This window comes from Drosophila hydei, unplaced genomic scaffold (assembly GCF_003285905.1).
Source record: "Drosophila hydei strain 15085-1641.00,03,60 unplaced genomic scaffold, DhydRS2 tig00000060-arrow-pilon, whole genome shotgun sequence".
NCBI classification, from domain to species: domain Eukaryota; kingdom Metazoa; phylum Arthropoda; class Insecta; order Diptera; family Drosophilidae; genus Drosophila; species Drosophila hydei.
Genome location: NW_022045656.1, coordinates 6,024,367 through 6,048,264, shown reverse-complemented (window position 1 = coordinate 6,048,264; position 23,898 = coordinate 6,024,367). Strand labels below are relative to the sequence as shown.

Genomic DNA, 23,898 nt, shown 5'->3' with positions numbered 1-23,898 from the left:
CCCAAAATGAAGCAATTATGAGGTTTACTAATGGGCATTTCTGGTAGCCAGGAATGCATCCTTCCACTGACCGCAAGCTCTTTCGGCTCGGAGCGTCTGCTGCCCAAAAGTATTTTGTAATATCTGCTTTCATTCATCATAAGCCCACTCTGCGTGGCTGCGCAGCTCTTAAAGCTTCTAAATGTTGCTCAGCAATATGAAGTGGAATGAGTACTAGCTGCGCTAAGCTGTTGTTTCTTAGACTTCTTTCACTTATAGTTCTTAATGCTTTTGGCCATGTCTATAAGAGTGAGCAACTAAAGTTTGTATCGACGCATTTGGCAGCTGATTAAGCTTCACGACTGAGCCAAGTTCCTGAGCACCTCTGATTGAAGAGTGTGAATAGTGTTTGGCGAGGCAGCTAATAGTGACTCTTGGAATAAGTTCTCTTACGCTTAATCTCTTCTTTTAAGTTGTCTCTCAGAAATATTTGTGCTGCCTGTTTAAAACTATATTCTTTGCCTTGGTTTCTTTGTCCTAAATGTGTCTTTAAATGCATCACATTTTGGTAACTTAACACTTTGGTAGGATAAACATAAAAAACCATAAAGAATAATCTGAGTTAAATATTCACCAAAGAGTGCAGTCAGAGTTGCCAATAAAGATCTACAGCTCTCAACAATAAACTCCTCAAATTTTGCAGTTCTGTAGATCATCTGCTGATGAATGCAATATCTACAAAAATTTTCCAGTTCTAAACGAACAAAAATTGAATCCTTAATCTGTGCTTCTCTTATATCATACTTACGGAAACTTGTCGGAAGAGGGGTACATACATTTTATATGACAATCTGCATATCAGAAGCAATTGAACTAGTTGACTCTCTGACATATTTAATAACTTATTACTTCTCCATTTGTTACCCTGAATTGTTAGCTTACACTTTACATAGCTGTTGAGCTCTTTTTATCTAACTCTAATTATTATAGCACTTCAAGTCAATGATCTACCACATGAATGAGAGAGAAACTTGGCCCACTTATAAGCCTGTGCTCCCCAAAATGACATAGATTAGGCTAAGCGTCAATCTATCCACAATTGAACTAAGTCTCATCTCGTATCATTATTTCCATTACAGGTTCATAGGGTGCCAGCAGCCGGGGCAGACGAGCATCTTCTACTTACTTCGACCTGCAACGATAAGAAAGGCAAAGAAAACATGTTACTTTTAAGAGCTAGAGCAATTGAAAATTAAATTTGCTTTTAACGCGAATCAATAAAATATCGAAAATTGATTAAATTCCTTTGCTGGGCAGCAAAAAGTTTCTGCGCTGCTTGCTCGAGACGTGCGAGAAATTCCAAAGAGAGCGAGTGAGCGAGAAGTGGGCAGAGCGATACAAAGCTGCTCGCTGGCAAACAACCTTTAAAACAAATGTACCGGAACTAATGGCAACCGAGTCATGGACCGAAAGTTAAATCGTTGGAAAAATTGAACAAATCAATTTTGTCAACAATTTTTGCCCGAAAGCTGACGACGGACGCGAAATTAAACCAAAAACATTAACGAAACAGGCAACGTGCCTGCCTGTCTGCCTGCCTGCCTGCACGTGTTCTCCTTGCAGCAAGGGGGCGTGACTAGCGAGACGGGGCGTGGGGGGTGTCAGTGACTGAGGTGTTATCACGGTTTTAAATTTCACACGCAGCTCGACAAACAACAACAAACAACAGACCTTGAACCTGTCAGACAGCCAGGAGACGACGCCACGACTTTTGCCTCGTCATCGACAGCGACAGGGAGCGGGTCAGAGCGAGAGAGAGGCAGAGCAACCACCCAGTCCAGGAACGCATGTTGCTGGGCAGATAAGCCGGCACAAGTTGCATACCAAGGCGTCGCAAGGACATTGCCAAGGGGTTGGCAGGTTGCCAATGCCTCCTACTCCTGCCATTCACTTGTGAGCTGCAACAATTGCTGTTGGCAAATCTGCTTTGTTGTTGTTGTTGCTGTTGCTCGACTGTGCTTTTCCCTCTTTGTGAAAATTGTGATTTATAGCGTGTTAAATTTTTCATTGCTTGCTGCTCAAATGTGACACAATAAAAACTTACAAAGTTGCGCCCGAAAGGCGCTGGTCGAGTTCGGGAGGTTTTGCCAAATTGGCTTTAATAGAAATTATATGAACTCAATCAACGACTTAGACCAGTCGCTCAGAAGGGTCGAATGTTATGCTAGGCGAGGCTATATTAAATGCTTCTGAATGCATATCAATCTGCTTGATATATTTGAAGCTCCAAATGAAATGCTGTGAAGCTGAGAGCAGAGGCAATGAAGGACATTAGGCAGATCATGGCAGATAGGTTTTCCTATATAAAACTTATGTCAGCTGTACTTCAGATCAAAAAGAACTTTTGAAGACACCGCTGAAAGGCATTGAAATCCCTTTTTTGCCAGTTTTAAGATATGTCTAAAGTCAATAAATTTGGTTTATAGATTCGACGCCAAAACTCAAAGCCAAGAAACTTTGTTGATTACTTACGACAGCGCTCGACACTCGAATCGACTGCTCGAAATTAGTTTTAAGTATTTTAAAATATTAACTGCATGAGGAAGCAGCCTTTCTCTGTGCTTCTCAGCTGCTTTCCGTATTCCGATGCATTCATTCCTGCGCACTTTCCAACTTAACTTATTTGACTCTAGTCAAAAGCTAAGCAATAAAATCTAAGCAAGAATCTGCCAAGCAACGACAGCAACGACAACAACTGATCGGCTTAGCAGGCGGCACAAAGGTAAAAACTCGAACGCATTCACATAAATTGTTTTCATTTGCGAACGGAGAAGAAAAAAAGACAGCGCTACAGCAACTGAGCTGCAGCGAAAGAAAACGCGGCAAAAACGGGAAGATGTCTTCATCATCGGTTGTTAAACGCAATGACCCAACTTGGTAAAAGCCGCTGCCAACTGGCAAACAACACAAAACAAAAAAAATCAGCCGATTCAGAGTCCAAGCCAAGTCGAGTCGCGTCGCGTCGCGTCGAGTGGAGTGAAGTGGAGTGGAGTCGGTGTCCATTTGGGCATATGTTTAAAATAAGCGCATTTGTTTTATTTATGCTTAACATGAGTTGCAAATGCCAAAAAGAGCCGAGCCACTCAACTGGCAGCAGATGAGTTACCATTTTGGCAGCCGACAATGATGCAACGTGAATTAAATGTCAAGGGACTTGACATAATATCCAAACTCCGATTTGAATGGCCTAAATAGGTCAGCTTGGAGGACTAGCCGGATCATCGGGCACACAAAACTGGCTGAAATTGACTTATAAAGATCTCAAACTAACGGGCCACACACAGCTTCGGCCGTCACCCTGGAGCCGCCAGCGAGCGAGCGAGCGAGAGAGCAAGAGCCAGAGAGTGGCTGAGAAACCGGCCAGAACCAGCTGGTTAACTCGGGCCCAGGCGGCGACTGAGCCATGTAAGCGATATGTTTGACAGTGTCGCAGGGGCGTGGCGGGGCGGTGCGGGTCGGTTTGAGGCTTTGCCTCAATTTTCTTGTTCTCTCGTTGGGGGCCTTCGCTGATATCGGATCTTGTTGCCCAATCTAATGATCAGCCAGCTCATTAATAAGCCATAAAAACAACACGTTGCCATGGAAATTTACGCGTCGCAAGTGAAAGTCGATTCATTATGACAGTCCATAAATATGTGACGAGCGCATTGAATGATTAAATGCACTTTTCTTCTTATGGAGCCCGGAAAATGAGTTACACTCCCACGGGCACAGTGACAAGTATTTAATATTTCTTTTTTGTGGGCATAGGATACGTTAGCCATATCAGCAGATCTTTTGAAGAGATTTTGATAATATATCAAATTATCTTAACTCCTACAGCTCTTTGAAACTATTTGTTAATCAAAGTATTATAATTTGTTGTTCTCTTTTGTTGTTGAAAGTCTTTTTACTTCAGTCGGAAAAACGATTGACGAAATATTTGTTAAACAGGCATCTATAGCATTGAATTTCGTGCATCAATCTAAGCATACTGAGACTTTATTATCGGCTAACGGAAGATACTAACCAATAAACAGATCATATTTCTGCCTAGGCTTATGACTTGGCGAATTTTAAGCCAAATTAGTATAGCCAAGAGCAGCAAAAAAGAGGTTTTCATTCAAATTTTATATTATATAACTAATTTTAATTATATAACTAAAGAACTACTCTTGGCCTAACCAACTTCTTTTTACATTTAAAAATAGCTAAATTTGTCAGCGACCAAGCAGCTTGCCCTCTTCTTCCTCTCTCTTCAGAAGATAGAGTTACATAACTTATCTATCTAGCATTCATTATATTTTTGTATTTATTTATCAGCAATATTTGTCTTATTTTTATTTTATATATACTTTAAAAATAAGTAAAATTTAATGCCTTAAGGCATTTTTTTAAATAAAATTAATTTAGTTCTTTTTTAAATAATTGTTTTAATTATTAATTTTTTAAATGAATTTCTTAAGCTCGAAAACTAATATAATCTGTTATGTATAGCCTTTTCTTCTAAATAAAATGCAGCAAAACTTGTTTTATTTGAAATAGACTTAAATTCGCCTTTTTATTCCAACTCCAATTCTATATCCTCTTTTCATCTTATTTCAAGGCATTTGACTATTATCTTCTACCTGTTGGCACCTACACAAAGCGCAGCTTCAATTTGCTATTGCTATCTGTTACGCCCCCAACCCACCCAGCTCCGCTCAGCCTCTTCGCCGTCCCCGACGATCGCATGACAGGCAAATTAACGCTGCGGTTGCGATTGCAATTGCGATTGCAACAACAATGCCTGAGCCATTGCCACTGCTGATGATGATTGACACGACGATTGATTCGATCGCACGTTAATTGAAATGATTGACACGCCGCAATCGCAGACACAAGTTACATTCTCCAGTAATATATATATATATATATATATTTATATATTATCGATGATTTGGATGTCGGCAGTTGACAAACGATGCCGATGCCGATGCAGTTGCCGCTGCCTGCGAAGGTGGTGGGCAGCCAAACTGTCAACGGTTTGTCTATCGCTCAATCGGATCGTGGCTCAAATCAAAAATAGATACTGCACGCTAAATGGCTGAGATTGCTTGGCTTTTAGGCCTAATCCGACGACTCTTAACTTGTCGGCCTCTCCGCACGCAACATTCCAGCGCATAATTTGCGCTGTCACATGGAAATATTTAGATATATTTTTAATTGCTTTATCAATATTGTTGTTGTTGACTGTTGCTGTTGCAGCTTGGCTATTTGCATGTTAGCCATGTTTTGCATAGCAATTTGCCAACGTTGAGCCTTTCATCAACCGCACTGCTTCGCTGTGTAAAAGGCGTCAAAAACATGTTACGCAACTGAAGTCAACTCGAAAGGAAAGTGAAGACTCGATTCAGGCATGAAGAACAAAAACTTATGATATATATGCGACTATGTTATGCGTCTATAAGGTCATTAGCTTATTAGTTGATTGTGATTGAATTAAGCACGTAAAGTCTCATTTTCAAACAGTTGTAAAGAGCAAGAAGTTAAAGTGCTGCAGTTGGAAGTGCCCGACTAGAAGATACTCGTTACCCTGTGATGTGCAAAGCTTTTTCGATGGATGCATGAGGAAGCATACAAACATATCTTAAGTTGTTATTTATTAATGTATAAAATTTAGTTAATTCAGTTCTTAAAATAAGACAAGTTTCATGTACTGGAAATGTTTTTCAAATATGAGACGATTAATATCGATTTTGATCGAAAGAATTCAGTTCACATATACATACAGACGGGTAGCTCAATGGAGAGACAAACTAGATTGATTCTGATCAGCCATGTTCGACCTTGTCTGCTTTTGACTGGTTTATGCAGTTAGACTTTTTACACATCTTCAATGCATTCAGTGTACAAACAAAATATGTATTACAAAAGCAGATGCTTTCTAGACTACACAATATACTTCTATATTAAAATGTCAATATCAAAAGTGAGGTCCGTCTGCTTGACTTTCAGTTTCTAATGTTTACATTGCCATAAAAAGTAGTTCTCATCTAGCAGCGCAATGCTCAGTATTAGCTCATAAAATAATAATTTCTCCAATTTAATTATAATTTAAGATAAATCTATCTCTGCTAAATAACATTCCTACAACTGCTAAATAATCTGACTAAGACGTTATAAATCCAATACAATTTTCTATTAACTCAAACCTCTTCTCTGACTAGCTAATTGTATACCTTGCCCCGTTTGCCGCACTCGATTGAAAACAACTTCATTTAACCTTTGCGATTTTCACACTAACGCCTTTACGCTTCAGCTGGCGAGTGGAGCTCATAAGTAAATCGAATCGGATCGGATCTATTTCGGTTTTCGGTTTCAGTTTCACAAACATGCGAATAACATTGATTGGGTCCCTGTGAGACCGCACAGCCACTGCGACTGCGACTGCGACTTGAACTACTTGAACTACTCGAAAAAAATTGAATATATAAAAAAATTGTAAACCGCATTTTCCGCTGATATTAGCAAACAATTTCATTAAGAAACTGCAATCGATACGAGGCTGAAGCGAATCTGCTTTATAAGCCATCAGGTGGTTGGCTGGCTGGAGATGGAGGTCCGCTTCGATATCGATATCGAGCAGCCAAAGTATCTGAAAGTATCTGCATCTGTAACTGTGAAGGCATTTGTATTGCTGCTGCTGCTGCTGCTGCTGCTGCTGGTATCTGGCTTAATAGACCCGTCGCACTGCTTTTGCAATTGAGGTGTGAACATTTTACGCTTCTATGGATATTTCGACTAAATTAGCGCCGACTGCGCCACATCTACGGATCTCAATTAACGCAATCGCAAACCCACAGATTACTGCAATGCAGTATTAGCTCAAGTTCGAATCGAATTGAAACCGCAAACTGATTGACTGACTGACTGGATGATTAGCTTACAGACTGATTGATTGAGTAATTGGCTAAGAGACTGTAGGATTGATTTACTGACTGAATGGCTACTCAATCATGATTGATATAATCACTTGCTAGCTGATGACTAATTGAATGATTGACCGATTAGCTTTTAACTGATTGATTGATTGACTAAATGATTGATTGATTGAAACACTAAGTTGCTGTATGACAGACTATATAATTGACTAACTGATTGAGTGTCACTGATTGAGTGTCACTGATTGAGTGACTGTGAGAATCACTGACTGTAACTAACTGACTGAGTAACTGCTTGATTGATTTAACGACTGATTGAGTGACTTTCTGATTGATTGCTGAATTTATGGACGGACTTACTCTGTGACTGATTGATTAAGTGACTAATTGACACAATAACAGCTTGTCGGAGCGACAGACTGTCTAAATGATTGACTGACTGACATACTGATTGACTCACATACTGATTCAGGTTGTAGTTCAATCATTTAGCCAATTATACATTCAGTCAATCAAACAATGTGTCGACTAGTTAAGTTATTGATTGATTGACTGGCTAATTATTTGACTGAATGATAGAGCCACTCCCTGATTGACCGCCTTGTTTACTAAGTAACTGCATAACTTGCGAAGTTACTGATTGAAGTTTAAGACGATCGGCTCATTGATTGATTGACTAACCGACAAACTGACCGACTTTCACTCTAATGAACACTGCTCATCAGAGCTCCAAATCTTTATGTGTTTTTGGATGGGACCACCCCAAAAGTTTGTTTGCTTGATTATTTGTTTGTTGCGGTAGTCGAAAATCGGTCGCCATAAACACAAAATTAAAGCAAAGAGAGCGATCGATGCGCCGGCTTCCAATTTCCAAGTTCCAATTCCCCGACTATTTGCCTAATGAATATTAAGATTACGAACGCGTTCAAAGTCATTGTTGAAGGCGAGAAGAGAGACCCAAGCGGCGATCAACGATCAACGATCAACGATCAGCGATCAACTTTTGACCCACCTGAGAGCTGAAGCTCGGGCCATGGCATGGCGTCAGCTCCAAATAATTTGTAGTTCAATAAATGTTCGTTTTATGGCTCTATTAGTGGCTCATTCGGCGCGCCATGCTGATAGCTGGGTTGGCTGGATGGCAGTGGGGCGGCTCCCAAGCTGCACATTTTAATTACGATCAACGTGTGGGGCAGCACATGCAAGGCAGAGAGCAAGCGACCAAGGGCACAGGCCTATGGTCGAGTAGCAGCCATAAGAAAACAAATATGCGAATAAGTATGTTCACACCATGCCCACCCAACATTAACATCAATCTTCCACGGATCAAAGATGCAAAACACTTGAGGACCACACCGATGAGCTCAAAACAAACCCAACAGACGCCGACACAACGCGATGATCATCACGACGATCATGATGATGCGCATTGATGCAGAAGATGATCAAGACGAAAGCGAGCCCAAAGCCGAAGACGCAGACAATGTCTCGAATGGGCAGAGGCCACCGCAGTCCAGAGTTCTCTGTGCTGGGCAGCAATATCAGTGTCTGAACTTGGGTTTGGCTCTGGGTCACACACAGTGGAAGCTTCAGAACTGCAGCAGCTGCGCTGCAGACAAGACTCTAGGGCATGTGAGCACAGATCACTAAAGTAGGGAGATGATCTCTCTTCAAGCTACAGCTGACAGCTACGTCGCTAGTTCCAAGACTCAAACTTTTCTCACTGTAGACTATCAAGTCGTTGCAGGCCGGCTGAGTTGAGTGTAGTGTATGAGGCATGTTAAATCTGAAAATGTCTTAATAAAACAATTAATAGCACAGCTGAGCTCATAAGTTTTTATGCTGAGCGCATGATCACAAGCGCTCAAGACACAGGAGCGCATTCAACTGAGGCAGGAGTTAGGCCAAGCAGAGCTCAGGGTATGAGAGGCACCGATGAAAGTCTAGGCCATAAGTATGAAGAATTTCTAACACATTTTAGCTACGTCCCTATTAAAATATATGAATACTATTTTCATTTACTTGGGTTCTAGATAAGCCGCTTCATAACTCCGCACCTGCTATTTTTATGGGCTTTTTTTCTTCAGTCGACGCCGATCGTATATCGTGTACGTGTACTATAAAGTAATTGAAAAGCACAACAGATTGTTTTAAATATCAGGCGAGCCGCCCATGTTGACCACCTGTGTGTGAAGCTGTGGATGGGGCTGGCGCTGAGGCCTTTGCCCGTGCGGATTTATGGCCCGCTGCCAACCTTCAGCCAGATCTGGCCCCTGGGTCTCTCAACCTGACTCTGGCTTGCAGCTGATCCAACTTGACTTGGCTTGGCTTGGCTTCGCTTGGCGCTCTTTGCTGAAAAGAGACGACGCCAACGAAAATCTTCAGCTCTTTGCGTTCGTCTGCTCTTATGCTAATTTCAAAGCCCGACTCGAGGTTGGGTCTCAAACTGAGCCACAGCCACAGTCACAGTCACTGAGTGGACCACACACGTTGAGCGTTTCGCATGCCAGGGCTGTTGAGGGGGAGCACGGAGAGTGAACGCTGCTTTTATGGGCCCAAAGTATTCGCCACTGGGTTTTCGGTTTTTTGATAAATTATCGATAAAATGATGCGATCACTTTGAATTTGGTTTAGTCTCTTACCTACCGCATTCTTGGCCAAATTAAAAGCATATATGTATATGCATGTTTCTGGCTATCAAAGAGAAGAGACAAGGCGCCTCTGTGTGTATTTAGAACTGTGACTGAATAACTAAAACTTGATTGAAGTCGCTGCCGACGAGCGGACCTTCTTCACGACTTCTGTTCTTAATTAAGTTATCAAAGTTTTTATGACGTCAGCAGCTGCATGTGTGTGCGTGTGTGGCATCCGCAGCTGGCGCCAGTGGCGCATAGACGCACACATACAGGATATATACATATAGATATATGTGTGCTACGAGTGGAGAATATGGATCGTTTACTCAGCTACTTGACAATTTGTGCGCCATTTCCTGCTGCCTGTCTGATGGCTTTACAATGTGCCCGACTTGTCAGAACTGGCAAAAAACAAAGGAAAGCCAAGTGGCCAAGGTATTATGTATGTCTTACCAGTCGTACAAAATCATACCCTAAGTTTAGGCAAGAATATTATAGTCAAAGCAGAGGTAGGTAAGACTTATATTCCTCAATAGATATGAGAGCTAGGAGCTAAGGGGTTGCATGCTCAGCCTAGACTTAATTGATTCTAGATCAAAATATACTTAAATAATATTTTGCTCCATCATATTTATTACTTTTAAATGCAATAAATATAAATTAATAGACTGTAAAAAGTTTGACTTATGTTAAATAATTGTTTTCTTCCGTTATTAATTGCCACTACTATTTTTATGAACAACTAAACTTTGTTACTTTTTCTTTTTCAAGACCTGAAGTTGGTATGAAACAAAAAGAAAAAATTTAAATAAATACAAAATTTTTTAATTTTAATATTCATTTCAATTTATTTTTAATATATATATATATATCTCCTAATTTTTTTATCGACCATTATTTATTGATTCGTTGCACTACTATTTATATGAACAAGGCAGGTTAATTTACTACTATTATTTATAAAATATATATTATACAAGTCATCTGAATGAATATTCTATATAGGTATTATACATAAGTATTTTCTATATAGGAATATTAATTATTATATTTTATTATATATTTTATATATTTTTATATTTTACTCTCTATGTGTAAAGCCCACAGCTGTAGCTTCCTAACCCCACCACGACTGTGATCTGTGTTGTGATAATATTCGTTTCTTAACCCTCTCGAACAGCCCGCCCTGTTCTATGCAACTCCATCGAAAGAGTATTTAATAAATAAACAAGCTGCTGCATGCCAGGCTAATTCCTGGTCGACCCTATTAATTGGATCTGCGGTTCGATTCGTTTGTTAAAATTCTCACGCTCCTCTCTGGCGACTTTTAATTACTCGAACAGCTGAATCGATCGTTGTTGTCGCTGCAGTCTGCGTCTCCTAAATGGCAACCGATTGCGCCTTTAATTAAGTAATTAGTAAGAGAGCAAAAGCAAGCACAACGGAACAAAGGCAAACAAAGGCAAAGTAAAAGAAGAAGCAACGAAAACAAACTGAACGGAAAAATTCAATTCAATTTCAGTCGTAATCTCTGCTTCAATTTCAACTGTCATCGGAGCTGAAGTTTATTTCCCTTTGCCACCCGTCCACCCTCTCTCTCTATAACTGTCTTACTCAATGTATAAGGGTTGGGGCTGGGGTTGGCTTTGGTGGCTGCAACAGAAAAACTGTCATTTGTCTATTTTTAACAGACACGCCGACATGAAGGATTTAATTAAATTCAACTAGAGCTGACAGCTTCCATGCAGCTTTGATAGCTCTGAGGAGAGAGGCGGGAGTGGATGTATCTCTAGCTGTATCTGCAAGTGTAAGTGTGTGTGTGTGTGTGTGTGTGGGTGTGGGTGTGGCAGCTCTCTAACTGTGAGTTTTCGTCTGCAGACGCTCAATTTTCGATTTGTTGATTTTTGATGCATTCACTTTGGCTTTTTGCTTTGTTTAACCTTTCAATATGCAAATCCAAGCGCAGCGCATGAAAAATGTAACTTGAATTTTCTAATTGGCCGTCTGAATTGAAAAACTCCTCAAATAGACATTGACAGGTGAGCAGCTGTAGCCTGTTGTAATTTATACTAAGCATAGATCTTATAGCATATGGCCAACTTCTGACTGTCTGTCAGAAAAACAATTGTTTTAGCCTCGTTTAGTTGATATAAAAATTAAATCTTTAGAAAATCACTTTAGCATATGACTATTATTAGCCACAGCTAACACGCAATCTAGCTAATAATTAATAATTTAATGAATCAAACTAAATTTCATTGTTGAACAATTTGAACTGATTCGAGTCGCTTATCTTCTGCTGTCGATTTGGTATTCGTTTTCCATTTACAATTTGCACATTATTTATACACGCTATTAAATCAAAGCTAATGACTCACTTTGCCTGTAATTACATTCCAGACACAGGTCTGGCTCACCTAACCCCGACTCACCGCGTTTTCCACCTGCACAAACTCAATTAGCCAAAATGAATATGTCACCGTCATAATTTTCATGAGCCAAATTGGTTGACTGGCAGCAATTTTGTGGCAGCAATTGTTCTACAACCAACAATCAGCGCCAATTGTGTTGCATGTTGCACAGACAACAACAGTAACCACAACAGCTTTTTGCATATAAAGAGCAATAGCAAAAAAATGCCATAAAACTAGCGTTGGTAGCATAATTAAGAACACGAATTGGCCAAGTTAGTAATAGACACATGCATGTGTGTGTGTGTAGTTGTTGTTGTTGTTGTTGTTGGCAACGTGCATCAGTCAACATGGCAGCAATTTGGTAGCTAAAAGCCGCACGCCGACTCATTTAGACTCGACGAGACTCTGTATCTGGAGCCAAGAGATTGGCTCCGTTTGCTATGGCCATTTATGAAATTAAGTTATTTTGCTCTTGGGGCTAGTCGCTGCTGCACTTGCAGCTGCAACTACTGCAACCACAACAGCAGCAGAAACAACAGCAACAACGTTGTCAGCCACTTTTAAATGAGTTATTAGCCTCCAGTTGACAACAAGTTTTGCTGCCAGTTTAAATGCTTGTCTCTGAGCTCTGGCCACGCCCATTTTTGTAGCATCCTTGCGCAATGACCTAGCCACGAATTAGACTTCTCCCTCTCTCCTTCCATCTCTCTATCTCGCTATTTTATTTGTGATCAGATTGACATGCTGTAAGTCGTGTTTATTTTGCACGCTAATCATAAGGCCATAAACACAGTCAACAGCCAACCACCAGCACCACCAGCAGCCTCAACCAGCCACCCCCACACACTCGCACACACACACCACTCGCTGCGTGTGTCGACAAGATAAGCCGCATTCATGAGACCATTTAAGCACTTGAATGCCGCACGTGGCAACCCCAGGGGCAGCGCTGCTTGAAGGGTGCAAGTGTTTTATTGAATTAGAAACAAGTGTAGTAGCATTGAACCTGACTTGGAGATACCCTGTACTGAAGTGTTTACTGTAGCAAAGAAGCTAAATCATTTACAAGAGCTTGCAGCAACTTAGTGGAGCTAACTCAGCAAACTAGTTGCAACAACTATGAGCATACTCTATATATATTATGCAAATGAAGGAAGAACTGAAGGAAGCAAGAAACACTCTATGCAATCTAGTTACTAATGAATAACCAGAACTCTTAGCTCAGCAAAAGCTTCAATAATTTGGTAAAATATTATTATAAAATAGTAAATGGTAAAGATGAAATTGAACTATTATTAAATTTTTAATTATTATTATTATTATTATTAAATTAATATTATTATGTTATTATTAATCAATGAAGTTAGAAGAGAATAAGCTGACTATTTATCATCATCTATTGACGGTCTATATATATATTTCTTAATAATTAATTTCTTAATATTCACAATAATCATGTTTAATATGACGACATTTATTGAAAATTATGATTCGAAATAACCTATTCAAAAGATCACAAATTCGGCTTGGAAAATGTGTGAAAATATATGAAAATTCAGACACCATATGACCAGCATTTGACTTAACTATGGCCTTGATATGCTCAAAAAAACAAAGTGGATATTATGCGTTAATTTACTCTCGCCTTTGAGTTGAAATATCTATCATCATTTAGAAGACTTAGCTCAGTTCACCTATTAGAACTCATATTAAATCTTCCATTAGGCCTTTCAATACAGCTTCAATTAGTAATAATAAATGTAAATAATGAATGCATAAACATTTCATACTGAATTAGTGTTTTGTCAGCTGCAAGGCTGTAAGGCAGCTTCATATTTAATATCAAGTGGGCTGTTTGGCATAGATAAAGTTATAAAGTTCTTATTAAACAACATTCTCTGGAACTCCGAGTCATGGCTGTAAGATATATATATAGTATATATTATATATTATTATATTATATATTATATAACTCACAGCAAACAGCTCACATATAGATGTTAATCAAAGTAAGTTAATTTTTGATTATTATTTATTATTATAACAATTAGACTCAGATACCAAAGAGACCTGCTTCGATGCGTAAATCATACTAAACTCTTGACTAAAGCAAATAAAATGCTCGCCCTCGCCCCACCCTCGCCGTTGCCATCGCCCGCTTTTTCATTTGCATTGATTGTGAAGGGGAAATTAATTAAGTTTAGGCCAAGCGCTGGCAACTTGTTGAGTAAATGTATCACAATAAATGGCTGGCCATCAATTGGCAGCTGCCAGGCATCGCGTTTCATTTGCGTAATCCCTGACAGCAGCATTCGCTGTGCTTTGTCACGTTGCTGCCGGAGGTGAAAAGGTCGAAAACTTTTCAAAACAGTCGGCGAAATTAAATTGTTTCGCCTATCGGCCAACGCTAAAGAATGCACAATCATTGCAGCAACCCTCGCATGTACTACGTCTCGATTGAATACGCACACACGCAGCTACTGCGTCCATTGTCTAAGTTATGTAAGGGGCAACAGTGCGTATGCGCAATTCATTCAACTCTACACAAAAACAACAACAAATGCAACAATTACATTTCAATTAAATTTGTCAATCGCCACAAAAGTCCAAATGAATAATTGGTCAGATACATGTGTACTATATATATATATATCTTTGAGATTGTGCCACATTTTCCATTCAGAACTCATTCATTATTCAAAGTTGGCAATTGTCACATGTTTTTATACCCATTGTGAGTGGCAATTAAGAGCATATTGGTTTGGAATGACACTATGCAGCATACTATATATATATACTGATCAGGCAGACATACGCATTTAGTCTGCCTGACTTGACTTACATGCGATAACTTTCGTTTCATATGCTGAGCTCAGGGTATCTTTTAGTCATGCACTGCCGCCTAGAGCTCACTTGATTTGTTTTGGCTTTGCAGCGACTGGCAGCTGCTTGTTAACACGCTAAATGTGTCTGCTACACAAATATGTATCTGTAGCTGAGTAGCTGTAGTATCTGCAGACTGCACGGCCACAGAATATTAATTACAAAGTTGCAGTAGCAGGCGGACAGAGCGGACAGAGCGGACAGCGGGACAGCGTTTAATTCATTGCCCATTCGATTCGATTCGTTTCGTTTCGTTTCAATTTCGAGAGCTGAGCTGAGCTGAGTTGAGTTTCTCTCATACATTGATTGATACGCCCCAAACTCGATCGATGCGGCCAGTTGTGCAACATTTTTATTGAAATTGCAACAATTTATGCAAGCAATTAAGTCGACAATGGCTGCAGGACTCTGTGGCATGCAACGAAATTTGTCTGCGGCAACTGCATGTGCTGCATGCGCAATGTGCGCCGCCGCTTAGAGGAAGTAAAACGGGCTCATTAAGGCAGGCCAAAGCTAAGCTTCATTTCAGGCGTTTATTGATGAAAATGTTGTTGCCACAACAACAACAACAACAGCAGCAACAGCAACAGCAACTCCAAGTTGTTGATGGCGCCATGAATAAAGAAATTAGCGCCATAAAATATGTCGGGAATTTCGCATAGAAAGTTCAGCTCGTTCGCAATTTATAACACCAGCCACGTCCCTGTCCCAAATGCGAGTTGTGAAAATTGGAAAATCCATTCAATATTCAAGCAGCATAAATCAGAGAAACATGCGAACTACTCTGCATTCAATCTGCTAGCAAAATAAATTGCTGAAAGATATAGCTTAGCATTTTACAAATTTGTGTGTGGAAATCATATAGGAATCTCTTCGGCTTAGTTATGAAAATATATATATTTATTCAGCATACCCTATAGCTATTGCTTATGGTGTTTTAGGGTATATTGGCTGTGGTATTTGAAACAGACAGCAGAAGCAAATATATTCTACTACATCCAGACCTGTTTTTCTGTCAGTCTGTCAGTCCGTTTGCTTTATAGATAAGCACACATACAACTCGATCCTACTGTAGCACGCGTAGATCAAGTTTTTCTATTCAAAGATTCAATTACTTTTCCTTTTTAACATGGCATAGCTGTTAGCGGAGTTTATCTAATAAACTTTAGAAGCTGGAGTCAATAAATTTTGTATAAAAACTCTCAAATAAAATTTGAATATTTTCTTCTTAAAATTTTGGACCACATAGGCGATAATTTTACTAATTTTGAACAATAAAAAGCAAAATTTAATTAAATTTTTCAATTGATTTAAGGCAGAAATAACACAAAAAAACAACATAAATCATAGCCAACATACCCTGATTTCCCATGTTCAAAAGGTTTAAGGAACAAAAAAGCGAGTCACGGTATTTCCTAGTCGCTTCTACACTAAACCTTTTCAAAAAGCAGTCTATATATATAGTTGCCACAGGCAGTATGAGACGTTTTTCTGTGGCATACACATTCAGCATCTAGACAACTTGCCGAGTGGATCTAATCCTCTTCAAGTCTCTGTCTATGCCCCTCTCTGCACTTATGTTAAAATACATTAATATTATAATTCCATTTCAGAATTTTAGTTTATATAATTTTATATAATTTAATAATTTATATAACTTTGGAATATTTTCGAATTCATCGTTTGCCTTCGCTTATCTCAGTGACTGCAATTGCATTTTGGGTTCGGCATTTAGAGGCCATTAGCATATAATTAAGGCAGCCAATAAGACATGAGTGCCACATGCCGCATACTTTCTCCTCTCACCACTGCACGCTACTCGCTGCAGACCCCAACTAATTATGTGTGCATCGTCATAACAATAATTCTTAAAAGGGGGGCCTTGCGATGAACATGTCTGATAAGATATCAGATACATTTCTAGTAACTGTGTGTGTGTGCCTGGCACTCGTGTAAGCCAAGACACGAAAAGATGTCTCATCTTTGGGCTTAATTACTCGCACGCGTGCTAGAAATTTATATGAGCAGACGAGCGTCTCTGGCCCCTCTGCGTCTTGGCGACACTTGTGCCCAGATCATCTGGTTCTTACTCTCTCCCTCTTCCTCTCCCTCTCTTTCTATGTCTCTGTTTCTGGTTCTGGGTCTGGGACAGTCGTCTGCTATAGCCGCAGCGAAGACGTCTTACTTAGGCCTTGGCACCGCCAACTGCCAGCTGCAGCAAAAGCTTCCTCCACACATCATTTTCATACGCTTGAGTTATTTAAATCTGAGTCGAAAACTCACTCTTTCAATGCTTTTATTATTACAGATATAGATAAATGTGCCCATAATAATTGAATCGAAATCTATAAGGAAATATAAGTTTAAGCCTTACATCAATTTTTATCTCATCTATATCATATCTATGATAACAGAGCAGTTGGAATTATGCTTAAATCAAATCTGATTCAAAAACTTATTTTAACTCCTATATATTTGGATATATTCTATATAATATATGTAATATGAATTTCAGCTTTATTTAATTTTGTATTGTAGGGTATTTGATAGTCGACTTCAGTCATATTAATGCATATGTATATGAGCATACGTTCTTGTTTTGCTTAACATTTCTTGAAAGTTGTTGTTGTAGTTGTTGCAGTTGCTGGCAACGAATTCGTTTATCTGTTCATGTAAAAACTCTCGTTGTTGTTGTTGCTGCTGCTGCTGCGGCTGCTGTGGACCCACAGCAACGTTTTTGGCATCGTTAATTAACACATTAACATTTGCCAGTTGACATGATCAGCGGCAGAACTGAAAACTGTCGTATCGAATACGCCAACTCTTGGCAGCTACACACACATGCACACATACATGTGGTGTATGTAGGTATGTGTGCATAAATTTATTATGTAGTACTCGGGCCTGGCATAAACAAAAGTCTGAAAACTGCTGCTGATGAGTTCATTAGCGAACTAATTTCAACTTAAATTAAACTTAATGCGAACTGATGATCGTCATCAGCAGAGCAAACAAAGAATCAAGGCGCTAAAAAAACAAACGAAGCGACAGGCGGGCAGGCAGCAGGCAGCAGGCAGCAAGCAACAAGACGACGCAGCCAGCAACTGTAAAAAGGGGAGCAACAACTACGAGAAAATAAAAATGTTTTAATTTGCAGCTTCTGCCCATTCGAGCGGAAAAAATCAAAGGCGTAAATGCCGCGGCAGCCCCAAAAACCAGCAAAACCAACAACAGCCAGCAACAATCGTCAATTTGCGTTGATCGCTGCTTCGTTTAAGCGCGCTCTCAGTCCAACATGCAGCTCCAACATGTTCGAAGTGCAGCGCAGCGTGCGAAAGTGCGAGCGAGACGGAGCTAGGGAGAGAGAGCGTGCAGATTACACGAGTTGTTGCTGTTCTTGTTTTCTGCGTTTGCTGCTGCTGCTCGAATCGGACACAGCGCACATCCGTTTTGTATTGGCGACAGAGCGCCCCCTAGCCCCTCCCCCTACACTGCAGCAGCCGCTGGCTGTGCTCCTGTCGCTCTGCTGTTATTAATAAAGACCACACATTTTGACAACGAGAGGACCACCCAAGTGCAGCTGCCGCAGTCGCTGTCGCTGTCGCAGTCGCAGTCGCAGCAGCAGTCGCAGCAGCAGTCGCTGCGCCAACGCTAACGCAGACGTCGCTTCGCCTCATAGTTGGCTGCCCTTTTGCATGCTTTGCAATTTAGAGGCCTCGCTTAATTATATGCGGCCAAGAGGGAACGCCGGAATGAAAAGCAGCGGCACTGCGAGGCGCCCGCGTTCTTCTTTAATTCCCAAATGCTCGCTGAAATGCAAATTGTTACGAATGCAACCCCCACCAACGGCCACAGCAAAAGCAGCGCAGAGCGAAATACAGTGAACGGTTAACGGCGAACGGCGAGAGGAGAGCGGCGCACGGCGAGAGCGAGATGCCTATCGGTGTTTTGTAATTACAATCGAGGGTAAATATTTATGGCCGCCTGCTTGCGTGTGGTCAGGCATGGTTAGTTCGACTTCTGGACGCTGGACGGGGGTTGATGCTAACGTAAGCTGCTTTCAATGGCGCTCACCAGTTAATAAAAATGTCAACTGCAAAATGTCATTATGCAAATCCAATAAAACAACAGCAGCAACATCAACATGCAACACAACAAAAAAACAACAACATCGAAGATAACTAATCCACAATCAATCGAGAATGACAACAAAAAATACAAAGAAAAAACAGAAGCGCAGTGTCAACAACTATCGATATCAGGTGAATTACACAGCACAACAAAAACGGATTTCAATTTAAATCTTAAATAAATTACAATGGAATTATTAATTACTTGAAACTGTTAACTTAATTGCAACAATCTTTTGAGTAATAGAAACAGTGCAGCAAATTTGGTAAATATGGGAAATATCTATAGGTTTTAAACATTTAATTAGACATTTAGTTAAATTATGAAAACTATTTTAATTAGAAAAAATATTTTTATATCATTATATTTATTTTACTTATTATTTACATTATTTTTTTAAATATTGAATTATTACTTTTACCAATATAATTTTTATTATTCTTATTATTATTATTATTATAATTACTATTATTCTTTTTATTATTATTATTATTATTATTATTATTATTATGACCAAATAAATTAAAATGTTTATTACAGAAAACATTTAATGCTTCCCTGCTGACTAGTGTAATTATGCTAAGCTGCTTTCATCCATGTTTACAAGTTACAACCTTACGAAACAACAAAAACAAAAACAATAGAAATTACAATTCATGTTTTTTTTTTGTCGCACAGTGCTGTTGGCATTGTTGTTGTTGTGGCTGTTCCTTTCTTTCTTTCTCTGCTGGGCTTGTTGTTGTTGTGGTTAGCGGCCTTCATTTACAGCCGGCAGCAGTAGCAAAGCGCACAGCAACAACAACAACGACAACGACAACGGCGACAACAACAACAGCAACAACAGCAAGAGAAGAGCAAAGACCACCCCTAAAGCAGCCTCATCCTTAGCTCCAGTCGCTGCCTACACAGATCTTCCTTGGTGGTCCTGCTGCTGCTGCTGCTGTCTGCGTCGCTGCCGCAGTTGCTGCTCCCATTGTTGGCGGATTTGCCAAACTTTGACGCCAACTGCAGCCAAGCTCAAGTCTCAGTCGAAGCCGTCGACTGGTTTCACTTCGGCTTGGCCACAGTGAGTCACAGAGAGAGGGAACTCCTAGGTGGAAGTGGACATGTGTGTGGTCCGCTGACGTACTGAATCATCGACCACGAACCCAAAGAAGAATGAAGATCAACATGCTCATCATGATGTTGGCGAAGCTCATCATTGGCTTCTTGTGTGCGCCAGTTGCGGGTGCGTCTTTTGGTCACTGAGCCAGAGCAAAGATGAAAAGGGAAAGGCAGAGGGAGAGGCAGCGAGGCAGATAGGGAGCACAGCTTCAGCTTCGGCTGTGATCGCGGCACAGATCTCCAATTAGCCTGCCTTCTGGTTGATGACTTAATTAAGTCTGTGTGGCGCCTGGCTGTGGCATTGTTGCTATTGTTGCTGTTGCTGTTGTGGCATCGATTTCGATTGATTTGTGTGGCATGGCAAGCAAACGGTGGCAGCCAGCGCACAAGGAAACTGAGAACTCAGACAGAAACAAGCTGTTGCCTCTTCTAGTTAATTGGAAAGAAAACTGCAATACGAAAATGGGGAAGAGTGCTTGATTTATATGCATAGACCCCCTCACACACACAGAGAGCTCAGACATGCAGCATCCAGCGTATCTCAATGGCTTTGGCTTAAGTGTTTTCTGCATTTTGTGACATCTTTTGCGTCACATTTCGCATGTTGTGAAATATTTCGCAAATCTCAGCCAGCAGCGGCGCCCTTTGAAGGCTGCAGCATCGTTGTGGGTGGCCCCCCTTAAGACTTTAATGGCTTACAATGAAAAATGTGTGTGCCAGGAATTAGGCCTAGTTGCAGTTGCAAGTGCAGTTGTGTGTTTGTGTGTGGTCTGCATGACTCAGTTAGCCAGCAGAGCAGGCAGCACAAAGCGACAACAGCTTTTGAGCCAAGCTGTCGCTACTTTAGCACGAAATGCTTATTGAACCACAAGCTTTGGCAGCAGTTGCGACGCGCCCCGTTTAATGGATTTTTAATGACACGCATTTGGCCAGCCAGTCGGCTAGCCAGTTGGCCTTAAAGATACAAAGAGAACTCATTTTATATGGCTACCGCATGGCGATTGCTGTCCTCCGTCGGCTGGCATAATCACATAATCATAGAGCCATAGCCACAATGGACTCCTACTGCCTGCTGCCACTCTCCACGGCTAATGTCAACAAATTGACAACAATTTTGTTACGCAGCTCGAGTGCCGCCCACAATTTAGTGGCTGCCACCAGCCACAGTCCCACTGGGAATCCAGTTGAGCTCTCAACTGGAGCGCAATGATTCGTTTGGTTCGGGCGCGTTCGGTTCCAGCTGCCTGCGTTTCAGGTTCTGTTTATTTGCCGCCGTTTGTCAGTTGAGCGAAAATCATTTACCTGACTCCATCAAATAGACATTTAATACCCTGCAAACTAGTTACTCTAGCGGCACTTATGACTGTGATCAAGAATAAAACTGTCTGACTGCTATTTTATATAACTTAATTATTGCGCAACAGAACTCATCTGAAACATCAACAATAATAATCAATGAATTGAAGAGTTTAAGAAGTTTTACGAGTTGCCTTTAAAACCTGAATAAATGAATACGAATATATTTTGCTTATATAATCTATTTAACAATACTCTAAGCAACACTAACTAGAACAGATATCTAGTCTAGATATGAGTCGATTGTATCAAAGATAATGTATATGAAAATATTGAAGAACTAGAAATATTTATTATGTATAAATTATTATTACATGATATAAATATTATCAGACATTCTAATTGATTTATAGAACTAAAAAACATTTCTTATGTATTAGCTATTATACAATTTTTAAAAAATTTTAAAATTTCAAAAATTTTAAATTAAATTTCATAATTTCATAATTTCCTTCCAAAAGTTGATTAGATTATTTAGCAACAGCTTTACAGATAAATCATATCAATTCTACTTTTTTATAATTCGTATAGCTATATTTACAGGGTATTTCACAACTTATACTCTTTCTACTATTGCCCCAGCTATGAGCGTTTACTCGTTTACCACATGCCAGCGATTCACATTGCGTTTCTGCGTCGTCTTCTTCAATTCAGCTGCACTTGCTCCGCAGCCCATCTACCAACTCCTCCACCTTCTCCTACTCCTCCTAGCCATTCACCATTGGCCATGAGTAGTCAACGCTTAGGCATACAAACAAACTGTCAACTAGCATTTGCTGCAGCTGATGGATTTTACATTAAACACACACACACACACACACACATTTGTTGTGTTTACATTTGAATGAGAAGGTCTTTTGAATATCAAATAAAACTTGGACTAGTTGAACTAAAATTTATATGAAAATAAAGTCGAATAGCTAAATGGAACTAAGAGATTTGGGAACTATACAAATTTGGACTGCTTCAATCATTGGTCGACTGATCAATCATGGCGAAGCTGTTAACAGTTGTGCTTAGCTGCAAGTTAACAGCTACATGTTAAAGGTCAATGTTAAGTGCAACCTCACATTTACTCTAAGCATTGAGATCTGTCTGAGCTCAATCGGTTCAATGGGATCAACAATATAAAGCTGCAATCAATCAATTAATAGAGTTATTTAATGACAGCTACAGATTACAGCAGTTAGTTGTGCAACTGCATGATTTGTCAGTTGCAGGTGGCAAAAGGCAGCAGCCATTTTTAGCTGTGTGTGTTGCTGTAACTCAAATACATTTGCACACGTGTTAAAGATGTGACCCGTTTCTTGAGTGATGGCAGCTTGAAGCACTCTAAAAAACGAGTCAAACTCAAGTCGAGTCGCGCCGTGGCAAATGGTGCACAGCGCAGCTACAGCAGTTCACGAAACTCAACCTGCACAATTAACACCTGCCTCGGCGACTGTGAGAGAAGAAAAAAAGCAACTGCGGCAGCAATAATAAATAATAATTGCTCCAATGGTAAAAACATGGCCAACAAACGCGTTTGTCAAAACAGCAACAACAACAGCCACACACACACAGCTACGCACACCTGCTGCTGGCTCAACACCTGGGCCACTGCACAAGGAGATGGCGACTGGCCAACGTTTTGTGTTAGGGGTCTGTGTCTCACTCACGACACACGACAGCAACAACGCAACAACGCAACATTCGCGCAACAACATCATTAAGCATAAAACATTATCTACACACACACACACACACACTTAAATAACTCTTTGCCTAAATGTTTTTTTGTTGTCATTTTTGTCGCATTTCAATTCGAAAAATTGTGCAAAAAAAAGCTTAAACTCAACTCGTTTAGCAATTATTAATAAAAAGCTGAAATATAAATTAAAAGCGCCATTAAAAAGGCATTATATAGCGTATCAAAAATATGCCATAAGCTCACAGCAACAACAACAACAACAACAAGAGCAACAAAGTGACACAGGAAAATTATGAAAGTCGCTTTTTTTCGTTATTCAGTAAAAGCATATTAAATGTGATTAAGGCAGAGTGGCAAATGTTATATAATTGATATATATATATCATAATTTATATCAGTATATGACATTCGAAAAAAAGTATTTGCCTAATTTATATATAATTTATGTGTATGATATACATTGCGTTGTTTATTTTAGAGTTACACAGGCTTAAATCATATGAAAACAAAGAAATATGTATTTAATGTGAATGAAACGTACTTCAATTGATAGCAAATTTAATTACATTAATATTTAAATATGATTTCGCTCATGTGTGTAAGTTACAACTAACAAACACGCATTTTCGCAATCATTACACAATCATGATCAGCATTGTTTTTGAAGACTTATGAACCAATGACACCGCTAGACCATGGGATGCACCAAGCATTAATTTTCTGTGGTGCTTCATAAAAAACTT

General features: G+C 39.8%; 1 protein-coding gene across 1 annotated transcript in view; it reads right to left on the bottom strand.

The window, feature by feature from the left end:
* LOC111605413 (homeobox protein invected) overlaps positions 1-23,898 on the bottom strand; it is a 44,587-nt gene that overhangs the window by 1,191 nt on the left and 19,498 nt on the right. Inside the window, exon 2 of the mRNA XM_023323918.2 lies at positions 1,166-1,171. Coding sequence (XP_023179686.2) covers positions 1,166-1,171 — 6 coding nt within the window. The remainder of the gene's footprint in view (positions 1-1,165; positions 1,172-23,898) is intronic.